The following is a 12,752-nucleotide window of genomic DNA, read 5'->3' on the forward strand; positions in this document are numbered from 1 at the left end:
CATAATAGAGAGAAGATAGGAGAAGGGTCTGTAAAATCATTGGAGCTGTCAGGCTGTAGATTTTGAACTGTCAGAGGGGGATGGTTTTTTGCACATACCATGTAATGTGTGTGGAGTCTGTTGTCACACATGGAATATTGTCTAGGTGGAGCCTTTGGCTAGGAATTCTCTAATCTTGTGGGCAAAAGCTAGAACAGCATCCCAGGGTGAGAATCACTGTATACTTGCTATTTCTAATATTCTTTTATAAGTATGTACAGGTGGAAAAATGTTACAGAGCTAGATGAACTTCAGCTGAACTGTTATTGCTGCTCTTGATTTCTCTGGTCAAGCAGAGCCTGAAGTTACTAGAAAATACATGAGCTGGCTGAGCTGACTTACAGAATGACATATGGCTGTAGATTCTTCTACCATTTCATGTTTTAATGAGAATCTTAGCTCAAATAATTAAAATTGAGAAATGTAGTCTATACTTAACTGGAATACAGAGTAACACGCAGAGCTTATTCTTCAATGAATTCTGTGCCAATTAATTGTTCTCTATACGTCTTTTAAATGACAGCCTAATTTGCTCACATAATACAGAGTGGGAACCACAGCACAGTAGGAGCATAAAAGCACCAGCAGCCTTAACATGAACCAAGAGGTGGGAGCTTGGAAGCATGCCCAGACAGTATATTAAAGAAAGTCTTCTGCGACAAAAAGATATTTAGCAGAACAAAATTAAGAATGTGAGATACAGTTTCATCTGTGTGGCAGCCTTATTTCCTTAGATTAGCAGCTTGGAATGGCTTCTTGGCACCTCTGGGAAGAAATGCATAGTTGTGGAGAGGTGCTGCTATGGTCAGGTTTTCCTGTCTTGATTGTTCTTATTATGCAAAAAAATAAAATTACAGCCTTTCATAAGTTGTATCTAAAGCCTTATTAAAACAGTGGAACTTTGCACCTTCCCAATGCTTCCACTAAAAGAAACCCAACCAACCAAGCAAGAAAAGACCCCAACAGCTGATTTTTCTCTATGTGTATTTCAGCTGTGGAAGCAATTATTGAAATGGGGAAGCTAGCAGAAAAGCCATCTCAACATGAAGACAAGCTGATAGTGGATGAAAGTATGGGCACTAACCTCCTGAGTTTAGCTGCCCAAATCGCTTTAGAGGTACAACAGATAACACTGTCTTTATTGTGCCTTACTGCTGTAAGTAGGACAGCTGGAACCTCTGTAACCTGGCCTACTTTTAGTATTTCTATTTCATGCATTTTGAAGTATTTAATGCTTGTGTGACCGAAATCTCACTATATATTCTGAAATGTGTTCTGTAAAGCAGAGTGGAAATTGACTTCATATGTGAATAAACTGTTATTTTAATATATACTTATTTTTCTGGAAAATAAGTGATTCTGAATTGTAAATGTTAGTATCAAGAAATGCCATGGCATATTTCTGTAAAATTCTCTTCAGCAAAATGTTACATTTTTTTCTACCTCTGGGATTTTCTCTTTGCAATGCTAGAGGAACCGTTGTACAAAATTACATGAGGCAACGATGAAGGACTGAAAAATCACTTGTCGCTCTCCTTGCCTCCATAAAGAAATCACTGATCAGTGACAGCAATGCCTGAACTGACTGATGGCAGTGACAGTAGTAGAAGAGGCATTTGGATGCTTCATAGGGCTTTATAGCACTCTGCATCATGAAATCCTTGCCAGCCTGTACTGATCCTGTTGATGCTTTGGGCTCTTTGCACGAGGAATTGCATGATCTCTCCTTATGGTTTTCTTTCAACTCTGACAGAAACTCTGTGCAAGGTCTTTTGCTCTTTTTTTTTTTTCCTCTCTGTTGTTTTGTTTTGTGGAAACGGAGCTAGTCCACTTCATACAAAATGTGCTTTAATTTCTTTTCAGAATGACCAACAAGTTGTGGCTGTCAGAGCTTTGCAGTACCTGTCCGAACACTCACAAGACTGCCGACAAGTCTTTGCAGCTTTAAAGTGAGGATTCGAGATGTTTACCTGGTTTCTCTTTCCAGCATAAACTATTTTGTTGAGGAAAATGGAAAACAGAGTAGATGCGAGCTGAGTTAGCAGTGTTTTTGTTGCTAGGGATGTTCCACAGGCCCTGACTCCTAGTGTCTGTGTACATTTCAAGTCTTTTCCAAGCAAGCTCTGAGTTCTATGACTGTGCTGCGATTTGAACAAATGACCAGCAGCAGCTCTGATGAGATTGTGGCAGCGTGTATGCTGAAAATACCAGCTCATTTGTATCCCTTGCTGAAGTGATATCTTCTTGTTTAAATATTCCATCACTCTTATAAAACAAATGCTACAAGAAAGACCTATTCTTTCCATTTTTTTTGTTTAAGACTTTTATGAAAGTACATTTATTTACTTTCTGTTACCTGATTTAACACAGTGGTATATAAAATAAGACAATGGGCTGGGAAAAATTAAAATATTCTCCTCAGTTTGACACCAAATTCTTTTTGTGGGTTACGTGGGCTGATGGCATAAAGAAGGAAGTGAGATCCTTCCTGACACCTGAGGACAAAGAACACTGCTGGAAAAAAATGTCTTGTTTCTTCACTGTTGTTTTTCCTGTATTCAGATGTTTGGTTCGTCTTACGTTGTCAAAAGTAGAGAAAGAAGAGAAAAGGTGAGGACACCTGTAAAAATGTATTCTTATGGTAGATAAATTATACAAATAGTGTAACATATATACTTTTTTTCTTAGAGTAATCAAGAGATTAGTTTCTGTGCTAGTTGAAAGTCCACCCAGATGACTGCCCACCTTGAACTAATGAGGCCATATAGAGGCATCTGCTTGTATAACCTTTCCTTTAAATACTTGCTTGTTGCATTCCAATTTTATCGCTGCCTAAATGGTCAGTTATTGTTTAATGGGAATAATGAGCTAAGCATTCTTTTTAACCTTGAAACTAGGCTGAGATATCTTACAGAAGTTCTGAGTGAGAACTTGAGAGTGAGGCCTCCCTTGCTGAAGGCTAGCCACTTTGCAAACAGTGTGATGGCATGGAAGGAGGAGAGCTGTACTGCTGGGGTTTGACTGGCAAGAAAACAGGGAATGTCAGTGAGATTAGAAGATCAAACTGCAGCCCCCAGCTGCAACCTAAGGACTGAAAAATCTCCTACACTTCTACAATGACCTTCACTGCTGCAGGGCGCTAAAACCTTTTGCAGGCCCTCAGCACTCCTTTTGCATCTTCAAATGCTGGAAGTTGCTAATGCCTGATATATTTGTCAGAATAATGATCATATCTGTAATTGAGGAGCTGTTGTCTTCCCACATCAGTAATATGTTCTGTTGTGAGAAAATCAAATGTTATCTAAAACTTGATTTTTCTTCCATTTTAGAGATAAAGACATCAAGTCAATGCTGACTTACTTGACCTTGGGTACGTTTGTGTTTCGTTTACATTTTCTGTAGTTCTTCCATCTGTGAAAGTCTTATGATGTGGTTAGGTCCATAGTGACTCCTTATTCCAGTCCAGGTTCTCAGCTTCCCAAGTTAAAACTGGAGATTCAGCAGTGCTGGGAAGATGGATCTCAGTCCTAACGATTTTTGCAGTGGAAAGCTTGTAGAGTTCTGTTCCTAGCAGAGCCTGTGCTTGGCAGCCTCTCTCAGACAAAAAGCTCTTCTGGGCAGTTGTGTTGAGGAAAGAGAAATCAGTACTTCATAAGGCCATGTGTGCAAGCAGCAGATATTTGGGTGGAAGCCGCAGCCTGAGTGGCCTCAGGTGTCTGTCCCTACTCTGGCTGCACTGGCAGGAACCAAGTTGGTGTCTTCAGTAGCAGAGCTACCACAAAAGAAGTTTGGTTTTGTACTGTGAATTAGCAGCATGACGTTCTGTTGGCATTAGTTAAATGCCAGTGATGGTGTTTGCTGTTTTAGCTGTTTTGGGAGGCATTTAAGTTGTTTTTGGGTGTTTTTTTTTTTTTTTTTTGCCTTGGAAGGTTTAGAAAACTTGGAGGAACATTAGCAAATTGCTGAAAGACGGGAGAGACTTGTCAAAATTGGATGCTGCTTTTAATCTGTGCCATCCGTCAAAAAAGAATTGTCTTGTTTGCTCTGGAATATGTACAGGAGTTTTGAAGAAGACTTTCCCATCAAAATAAAATCTTATTTTCCAAATCTTTTCTACCTTTTCCCTCCTGTCTCTAAAATAAAGTTAATGAAATTGTGGAACTTTTCCTCTACTAGCCATTCTTGACTGTGACTTACAGAAGAGAATGAACAGCAGAAGTAAAACAAATAAAGGTTCCTTGAAGAAAACCCTTAAGCAACAGTTATTAAATTTAATCCCCACCCAATTTTTTGAGCAAATTCAGTAAAACTCTGCATTAAGCATCAGTGTCAATAAACTTTGAAGAGGCAGTACCTACTGGGAGCCTTATATCTTATCCCAAAAGCTGTTTGAGGCACCTTCTAATGTTTTTTTTATAAGCTTTTGTGGTCAAGCATATTAGATTTAAGTTGTGAGAATAACCCTTCATGAGGAATTACATGGGAGCTTTGGAGAAATGGTATTTGTAAGGTAGTAATTAGACTTGGAAATGTTTTTATTCTGCTCAGAAGAGGTAACTTATCTACTAACCAACACATTCTCTGCAGCTCACCAGAGACTTGCTGAGCCTTTCACGGAAGAGAATTTGACAAGGGACATAAGGACTTCAGAAGCCCACTGGTTTAGAAAAGTTGGTAAGCTGCTCTCTTAAGATCTAAACTGAATCACCTCCTCCTCCACGTAGCCTGATCTTAAGGAGGAAGGGAACGTTTGAAGATGCTTGTTATGAAAGGTGTCACCTTTGGGAGTGCCTGCTTTAACTAGTCTGTTGCATTTTTTGTCTTCTGAAACTGCCTGATATGGCTCATATTTGAACTCAGACAAATGTGTGCATAAGGTCTGTGGGCAGTTAGCACTGTTCTTTACCACAGGAGCCATATGTGCCCACGATACAACTATTCAGAGCTCATAATTTTTCTCCTGCTTAGCCCTTTGCTACCAAGATTATGCTACTGAAGTAAAATGCAAGATCACACAAATAGAAAATATCCTGATTTTCTTTAGTGTCTGAAAAAAGTTACTGCTAAGAGCAATAATAAAATAGCAACAAATACTGAGTATGCGTATTCTTATGTAGATAAAATCAGTATTAGGCAGTTCAGGTGAGTGTAGTGGTGAATGGTGTGATTGTGGTTCTGTTTTATTACTTGTCTTGGCAATACTGGTCAGTATCTTCATTCAGATTCTGATCTTGTTTACTAACAAGAAGACGCTTCATGCAACTCATACTCTTGTGGGGACAGTTAGAATGGACACTTGATTGTGATAAAATTATGACAATAAGATTTGAAAGCATAAATAAGGTACATTAACAAATCACTAGTATAGGTGTCTCTTGCCATTAAATAACCTGCTGATGATATTTTGATTAAGAAATTGAATTGCACAATATGGTCTGCCTATTACTAGAGATTAGATGGGCATAACTAGTAACACGTCTAAGATTTTTATTCTAGTCTTCAGTTTTTATGTCTCTGTTAGCTTGGAACTTAGCTGTACAGTTCAAGGACTGCCCTGAAAAGATGAGGGATTTTTTTGTACTGTCTTTCAAGGTACGTACTCTTGCTAATATTACCATCAGTGTTGTTCTGTTAGAAGTTCCATCCATGTATCAGGTATCTCTGTGGAGAAGCCCTTGAGTGCTCTTTGAATGGAGCACTTCTGTCAGAAACAAATTGGCTTGTAACATAAAATTTAAATATTGTGAAACTTTACAATCTGTTCTTTGAAAATATGGTAAGAAATTTAGACTTCAGTAAGATTTTTCTAAAGTGCATATGTTCTCATGTATGGGAACTGGATCACGGATAGAAATGTGTTACCCAGAGAAGTACTGGAGTCCTAATCTCCATGCAGAACTTGTACCAGCATTGTGCTTTTTGTATGCTTTGAAGGAGGGGACTCCAACACTGCTGTACCCTTTATATTGAAATAATCTTCTTGTGTAATTCTACAAACAAAATTAAAATATCAATTTATACTATTTGTGCCTGATTACTAGAGAAGTCACAGAAGACACTTGACAATCCTGTGTTCAGTATGCAGATTGCTTTATATGGGCACAATTCCCATTACCTGTTCCTATTTTTGGTTTCAGTTGTCCCAGTTTTGTCCTTCTGACAAAGCTGTTCTAATTGCTCAGAAGACATGCTTGTTAATGGCAGCTGCAATTGATCTGGAGCTGGGGAGACAAGAAGCAACACCTGGTGAGCAGGTAGGGTGTTGTTCTGTTGCCTCATTCAATATGTATCCATGAAATGAACATTCACTATTTTTTTTTTTTACTTTTGATTTTGAAGCCTTAATTGTTTTACTCAGAACGGGATATTGGAAGCGTAAGCATAGGAACCTTCCATGATAAATTGGAATCAGTGTGCCCAGTGAATTGAAAATGCTGGATTTCTGTAAAGTGATTTTGTTGACTTAAGTAGATCTGAAGAGGTTTGTATCAGCAAAGAGTCGAGACAATTCCTTTAAGAAAAGGCATTTCAATCTACCTCGTTTGTTATGTGAGGAGTCTGCTGCTAAATAGTTACTGCCTCCTTAGGATTATGCCATTGCTGAAAGTAGTTACCAATACGGTTACATGGCTATGAGAAAGTTCACGTTTTAAATTTAATTATTTTTTCCCCCGTACATCCTTTCTGAGGGCGTGTTCCTTGCTGTGATATGAAGGAATTTGTTTTGTGGGATTCGATGGTTTGTTAGTCTCAGTAAGATTATTTCATGTTCGAGAGAGAAAATAGACTATGTCCCTTAGGGACACACACGGTCCTTTTTGAAGTAACAGAACCTTCAGTGTGAGGAGGCTTTGCCTGAGATGTGAAGGTAATTACAAAAGAGAGAGAAAACAAAACAACCCCCTCTAGGAGCTGGTGAGGATGATGTGCTAGTTAGGCAGGTTCTGCATTTATTAAATAATTAGACACGGAGAAGACTTTTGTCAGTTGTGAACTGTGTATTCCTTTTTCTTGTAAAACTATAACAAAAGTATCTTTAACTTTTTATACATTAGGTGGAGTTTTTGAATCAGGCTCTCCAGCATCTCCAGGCATGCAAAGAGATATGGAAAGTTCTGAAATTAACAGGTAAGCTGGAAAGTGTGTGTCTGTTCAGCACACTTAGTCACTGCATTCATTGAAAATACAGGGCATGTGGAATTATTGTCATTGCTGAGGAGCACTGAAACATATATATGGCAATATAGTATGAGAATTTACAATGCCATCTGTGGCTTTTTTTGTATGTAATTCCTGGCTTTTTGTTGTACAGGTGCTGTGAAGTGGGGAATGATCTTTTAGAGTGAATTGAGGTGACTTTTCTGTCTTCACTGTTAGGAAACTTGAAGCTTTTTTCTCTAGATTAGACTGGTACCAGATTTCCATGTTTTTCTTGGCTCCGCTCTTGCCCTGGAGTCCGGGGTAAGAAATGGCTTTAATGGTTTTATGTGGCTCTTCCCATGAAAGGCATTAGAGAATACAGAAAGACCTACTGCCATACTTTGAAGTGCCAGAAACCATCTTTGTTCCTTGACAATTCCATGTCAGTTTAGGTCAGTCTGATCACTGGAGCCTGGAGGGCTTTCAGCTGGTGATAGCTGGCATGCTGTGTGACTGTTAGCTTACAGGCTGCATGCTTCCTCTTTTTGATAATACATTGGTAGATAAACTCTATTAGGCATTCCTTGTCTGACCCGTGATCTGGTTTCTTTTCAGTGATAGGCTTCAGAAACTGCTGAGTTTCCATTGTAAGATGCATTAGTATTTAAGTTTTGTCAAAAAAATTTACTTGCTGTTCCCCCTTCTCCCCAAACTTTATTGTTTCTGAACTAAAGTGACACTATATAGTCTGGAATTGGAATTCTCTTTATTTCTATCCTTAAAATCCCACTGGGTCGATTATCTCTGGACGTGGACGTTTCACTAGATGGGAGTTTTAATGGCAGAAGTTTGTGGAATGGTAGCCTGGCTCTTCCTTCTCTGTTTCTCTAGACTTTAGCCAGTGTGTGGACAAGCCTGTTGCCCTAGATGAAGCTGAGAATGTCTTTTAGATGCAGAAGTCAAGGTCTTTGTGATAGTAAAGGCTGGTATGGCATTTATATTGGGTTTATACCTCAGTGGTTCTGCTGTTCTCCCCCTCTCTTTCCTGAGGGTTTTCCTACCAGAAAGGGGATGAATCCTCTAGGAGAATTTGAAGCTGATGGTAACTTCTTTCATGAGCTTTTGAGGCAGTGATATTCTGTTATCTCCTTTACCTGTCTGTGGCATTGGTTTTCCTAGTAGCTATTACTTTTGTCCAGGTTGCATGCATTTAGACAATTACAGACAATCCAGATTTTGGGGAGGGGGTTTGAGGCAGGGGCTGTGCACTGGGCATCAGAGGATTCTGTCCATTACTACTTTTGAGTTCCACTTTCTCTGCTATTAAATCTGTGTACGTTAATGGTTTTCCTGCCTGGTTGAAGTGTAATATTTACCTTGTACACAACACAGCTTTAAGAAAATGAATCATTACGTACAAGCAAATCTATCTTTTCTGTAGGAGATTTTGCTAAAGACCCAACAGACGCTTTATTGCTGCTCTATGAATTTGAAGCAAGATCCAAGCTTAATGATCCAACGCTCAATAACTTTATGGAGTCAGTGTGGGAGCAACCACACGTAGAGATCAAGACACTAGAAATCATTGCATGTAAGGACTGCATTTGTACTTGCATAGTTCTTCGAGTCACGAGAAACAGCTTATGTCACTCCTTCCTGTTCGTTTGAGGTGACCAGGGTTATTGTGTATGGTACAGCATGCAGAAAATGAGCTTAGTCATCTATTGTGTCCTGAAACAAAGATGCTTAGGATCTCAGCAGTATTAGCAGGTCTGTACTTTGAAATGTCATCGTGTTACATGGATGATGAACCAGTGATTTGTGATGTCCTTTCATTTCTAGAACCTGGGACATTTGTATAGGTTGTGAGTCTGGAAAATACTGTTCAGATAAACTTTTACAAGCTCCAGTCTGCCCAAGGCAAGAGAATGGCACTGGCTGATTCATGTTCCAACACAGACGTTTTAGGATGTGGTCTTAGGCTAATTTGCATTTTCAGCTTAGTGTAGTTACTTTGTAAATAATCCTTCTAGATGCTGTACCGTGGCTTGGTCACCAAGTTCTAGTCATGCCTTCTTGAGAATATAGCGTAGGAACGAAAAAAGACATGTAAAATGTAGAGCCACTGCGGCAGAGCTTTGGAAGGGATTCTATACAATTGTGCAAGCACCTCCTTATCTCCGTTGTCTTAAGGAGATACATGTGGGGACTTGGAAAAACTGTTCTCAAATCCCACTCCTGCCTAGTTTTTATCTAGGTTTTCATGCCCTAGGAGACAACCGAGATAATACTTGTTTCTGTAGAGCCCATTGCTATTTTTGGGTTACTCACTGAAAGTAAGCAGCAGTGGTAATTCTATTGTGCTTGTGTTTGTAGTCCTCACTGATGAATCTACAACTAAGAAAATAGTAGAGAAGCACTGGCTTGTGACAAGCCCAGGCATTAAGCAAATGCTCACCATGAAATAAAAGTCTAGCTCCAGTCATTTCTTTCTTCTTCTCTATTTCTTTTTTTTTTTTTTAATTTGTTTTTTAGCATTAGCAATGGAACCTCCAGCTCGGTATCCTGTCCTGTGTAAGAAAGCTCTGAAGAGTGCACTAAACCTTTACAGAAAGCAAACTACCATTGATGCTGTGAAATTCAGGTTAGTGTTATCACATAAGTTTGCCATGAGCCTGTGGTTTGAAATGTGATAGAGAATAAAGCCTTCAACTTAGGTTATGTTCAAAGTTCCACTAATTGCTGGCCAACCAGGCTACCATAGAAGTATGACTGCCTGAAGGTGTGTTAACTGCAACCTATTTGCTAGGCGTGTTTTCTGAAAGACATATTTACAATAAATGAATCCGTTGAGGAAGGAAAATGGTCTAGAAAGTGTCTCTGGCCATTTCTTTTTATAAAAGCGTTTGTTCCAAATGCTACTCTGCAGCAGTGAAGTAGTGAACTAGAAAATTGAGACAAATTAAAGGGTGAGAAGAAAGCCATGAGGTGTAAGTTAGCGATAAGATGCCGCAGCACATGCACAATTTATTCTGCTGGGTAACCAGCTCTGTAACAGCTGTAGCTTGTGGAATCTGGAAAACAACCTGCTGTGTCCTCTCTCAGCTCTATCTCGAAATGGGTTTTATTTCCTTCTTACCGTGTTCTGTGCTGCAGCCAGTGGGCAGAGGCAGCTGTTAATACTGTCTTTCTCTTTTCACACTGAGAAGGGAAGACCTGTTTTCAGAACCTGCGTACTTGTTACTGATTTTGAGGACACTGAGCGCTTAGCTCTTGTTGGTGAAGTAAGGAAAGGGTCTTCTCTTTTTTTCTTACTGTCATGCATAGCATGCCCTGAGAATGCTGCAAGCCCAGCAGTTAAAATACAGAAGTACTGCTGCTCTTGGGTCTCTTTTTGCACAGCTTGTATGAGTGAGCTCTGATGCTAGGAAAATGTGTGCTGTTGCTGTACAGATTGCAATGTGGCAAGCACAGAGGTGAACGTATCAGGATGGCAATCAGAGGGGCACAAGTTAATGTGCTGCTGGAGCTAAAATGAAGCGGTTTGCCCTGTGCTTGTGGTATTTAATGCTTCCTCTTTCACTCTGTTTTGATTCCCAGCAAATGCTTACATAGTTTGATTAATCTTTCTTTGCCAACCGGAGTGACAGACTTGGATGCCTGTGTACTGCAAGAGGTGTGGGGCTACTTCGAAGATGCTCTGAGTGTAGTCAGCAGCACAGTAAGTTGAACAGGAAAACAAGAGATTGGGAAATGAGCCTGAGCACCTTTAAAACACTTTTTTCATCAAATTGAGAATAATTAGTAGACGAAGTGTTATACAGTGTTATATATGAAGCAGCTAAGACTTCAGTAAAAGATGCACTGAAGTTACCTCAACAGAAACAGCTTTTGGATATTTATAACTGTACTATGAATTTTCCTTCATTTTTATAAGGGATTTTTTAGAGATATTTAAGGCCAAGTTTCAGTGAAGTACAGGATGGCTCTGAAAGAATTGTCCTTTGTGTAGGAAAAAAAAAAACCATCACTCTTCTTCCATTCTGTTTGCTACTCCAGGGTAGTTACCCAGAGATGGAGATCCTTTGGTTGATGACAAGAGCCTGGAACACGGGAATATTTCAGTACACTGTTGGTAAATATCAGGAAGCAGAGCAGTGGTGCGGATTAGGAATGCGTTTCCTCAATCATCTAGGATCCCTGAAGAAAAGCTATGAGGGCCACGTAAGTGTAAGCAAATGGAAATAGGAATGGGAGTGGGTGTCTGGGCTGAATTTGCTAGGAAGTTAGTAATGGAAGGGAGGAAGTGAATTTTGTTGTGAAGGTATGGATCTGAGTGAAGTACAGTAGATGGAGCAATGTAGAGTCTTTTTACTGACAGGACTGCACAGCTGGCTGACTGGAGCTGGGCTTCAGGCTGTTTGTGACCACCCCTTGTACCTTGCTTGCTTTCACTAAAGGCAGGATGCTGTACCAGTTTACTTAAATCACCAGTTGCTTGAATATTGTCAAGCTTGTTCTTGAGTCTGTGAGGGAGAAATTTCACAGCGAGCGCCTCTGTAGAAAGCAGCAGAGCTGCTTCTTACTCTGTCACAAGCTTCTCTCTGCAGTGTTTTGGCTGGTGCTCCTATCTTGATTGCAGCACAGTACAGCCTGGCTGTTGTATGCAATCATGGTTTATTCTCTTATGTACAAGATAATCAATCAGGAGCTGGTTGCAGCCTTTGTGTTATTTTAAGCACATCAGTCAATACAATAAGAAGAGGTTTATTAATTGATATAAGACTCAGCTATAAGCTATGCTTTATGGCAGTATAGACAAATCCACCTTTGCGAGGTGTCACTGATTTAAACTAAAGCCCTGTGTTTAAATCTGTGGCCAAAATCTTTACAGCAATCCAAGATTCTAGATGTAGAAGCTGGTTTTAGGCTCCCACCTACTTTCCTACTCCTATTCCCTGCCACTACTTCGTGTTATCTAGTTGTGTGATACTCCTTTATGCATCCTTGTTGACTGAGACAACCATCGTGCTTGTATTCTCCAGATGATTGGTCTTTATAGCGAGGTTCTGGACAAACTGGACAGAGTAAAAGAGTTTCTTCCAAATGAAGAATAATGATAGCCAGAACTGCAGAAAAGGAGGACAGCGGTCTCTCTTGGAAACATCCTGCTGAATGAAAGAGGCTGTTAGCTCTGCAAGGGCATGGGGTCACAGGAGCAGTGGAAAGGAAACCAGGATCTCTCTCTTGTTGGCAATTAAGTTATGTGCTTTTCAGGAAGTGTTTATTGAATAAATGTTATTGTTTCTCTCTAGGAGAATTTCATTCTGTGGAGCTGTAGTAGAAATAAATACATAAGTTTCTCGTGAGATGGTCCTGCTGTTGTGTCACAGGTTAATTGAAATATCTGATTTTAGTAGTAAGTGGCACCGTGAACGATAAAAGTATTCCAAGACCAGGCATCTCCTCTGGATGCCATAGCCTCCTGGCTGCACAAATATTTATCAGATTGTTTAGTTTTCAGACCATCTCAGTAGGGACAAGAATTCAGAGCTGTTTGCCAGGATCACAGT

The 12,752-nt window shown here is 39.7% G+C and overlaps 1 protein-coding gene across 24 annotated transcripts in view; it reads left to right on the forward strand.

Annotated features, from left to right (window-relative positions):
* Window positions 1–12,752, forward strand: part of TEX11 (testis expressed 11) — a 29,800-nt gene that overhangs the window by 15,367 nt on the left and 1,681 nt on the right. For 17 of the 24 annotated variants that reach the window (XM_021406071.1, XM_021406081.1, XM_021406086.1 and 14 more), the window contains 13 exons: window positions 1,032–1,156; window positions 1,903–1,988; window positions 2,602–2,649; window positions 3,369–3,409; window positions 4,627–4,713; window positions 5,561–5,631; window positions 6,177–6,293; window positions 7,095–7,167; window positions 8,621–8,770; window positions 9,715–9,823; window positions 10,780–10,900; window positions 11,239–11,409; window positions 12,225–12,548. In XM_021406071.1, the coding sequence (XP_021261746.1) occupies window positions 1,032–1,156; window positions 1,903–1,988; window positions 2,602–2,649; window positions 3,369–3,409; window positions 4,627–4,713; window positions 5,561–5,631; window positions 6,177–6,293; window positions 7,095–7,167; window positions 8,621–8,770; window positions 9,715–9,823; window positions 10,780–10,900; window positions 11,239–11,409; window positions 12,225–12,296 (1,271 nt within the window). In that variant the 3' untranslated portion in view covers window positions 12,297–12,548. Of the gene's footprint in view, window positions 1–1,031; window positions 1,157–1,902; window positions 1,989–2,601; window positions 2,650–3,368; window positions 3,410–4,626; window positions 4,714–5,560; window positions 5,632–6,176; window positions 6,294–7,094; window positions 7,168–8,620; window positions 8,771–9,714; window positions 9,824–10,779; window positions 10,901–11,238; window positions 11,410–12,224; window positions 12,549–12,752 lie in introns of those variants that run through there. The other 7 variants (XM_021406073.1, XM_021406072.1, XM_021406077.1 and 4 more) reach the window with 7 other exon arrangements.

Source organism: Numida meleagris, chromosome 8 (assembly GCF_002078875.1).
Source record: "Numida meleagris isolate 19003 breed g44 Domestic line chromosome 8, NumMel1.0, whole genome shotgun sequence".
Lineage (NCBI taxonomy): Eukaryota > Metazoa > Chordata > Aves > Galliformes > Numididae > Numida > Numida meleagris.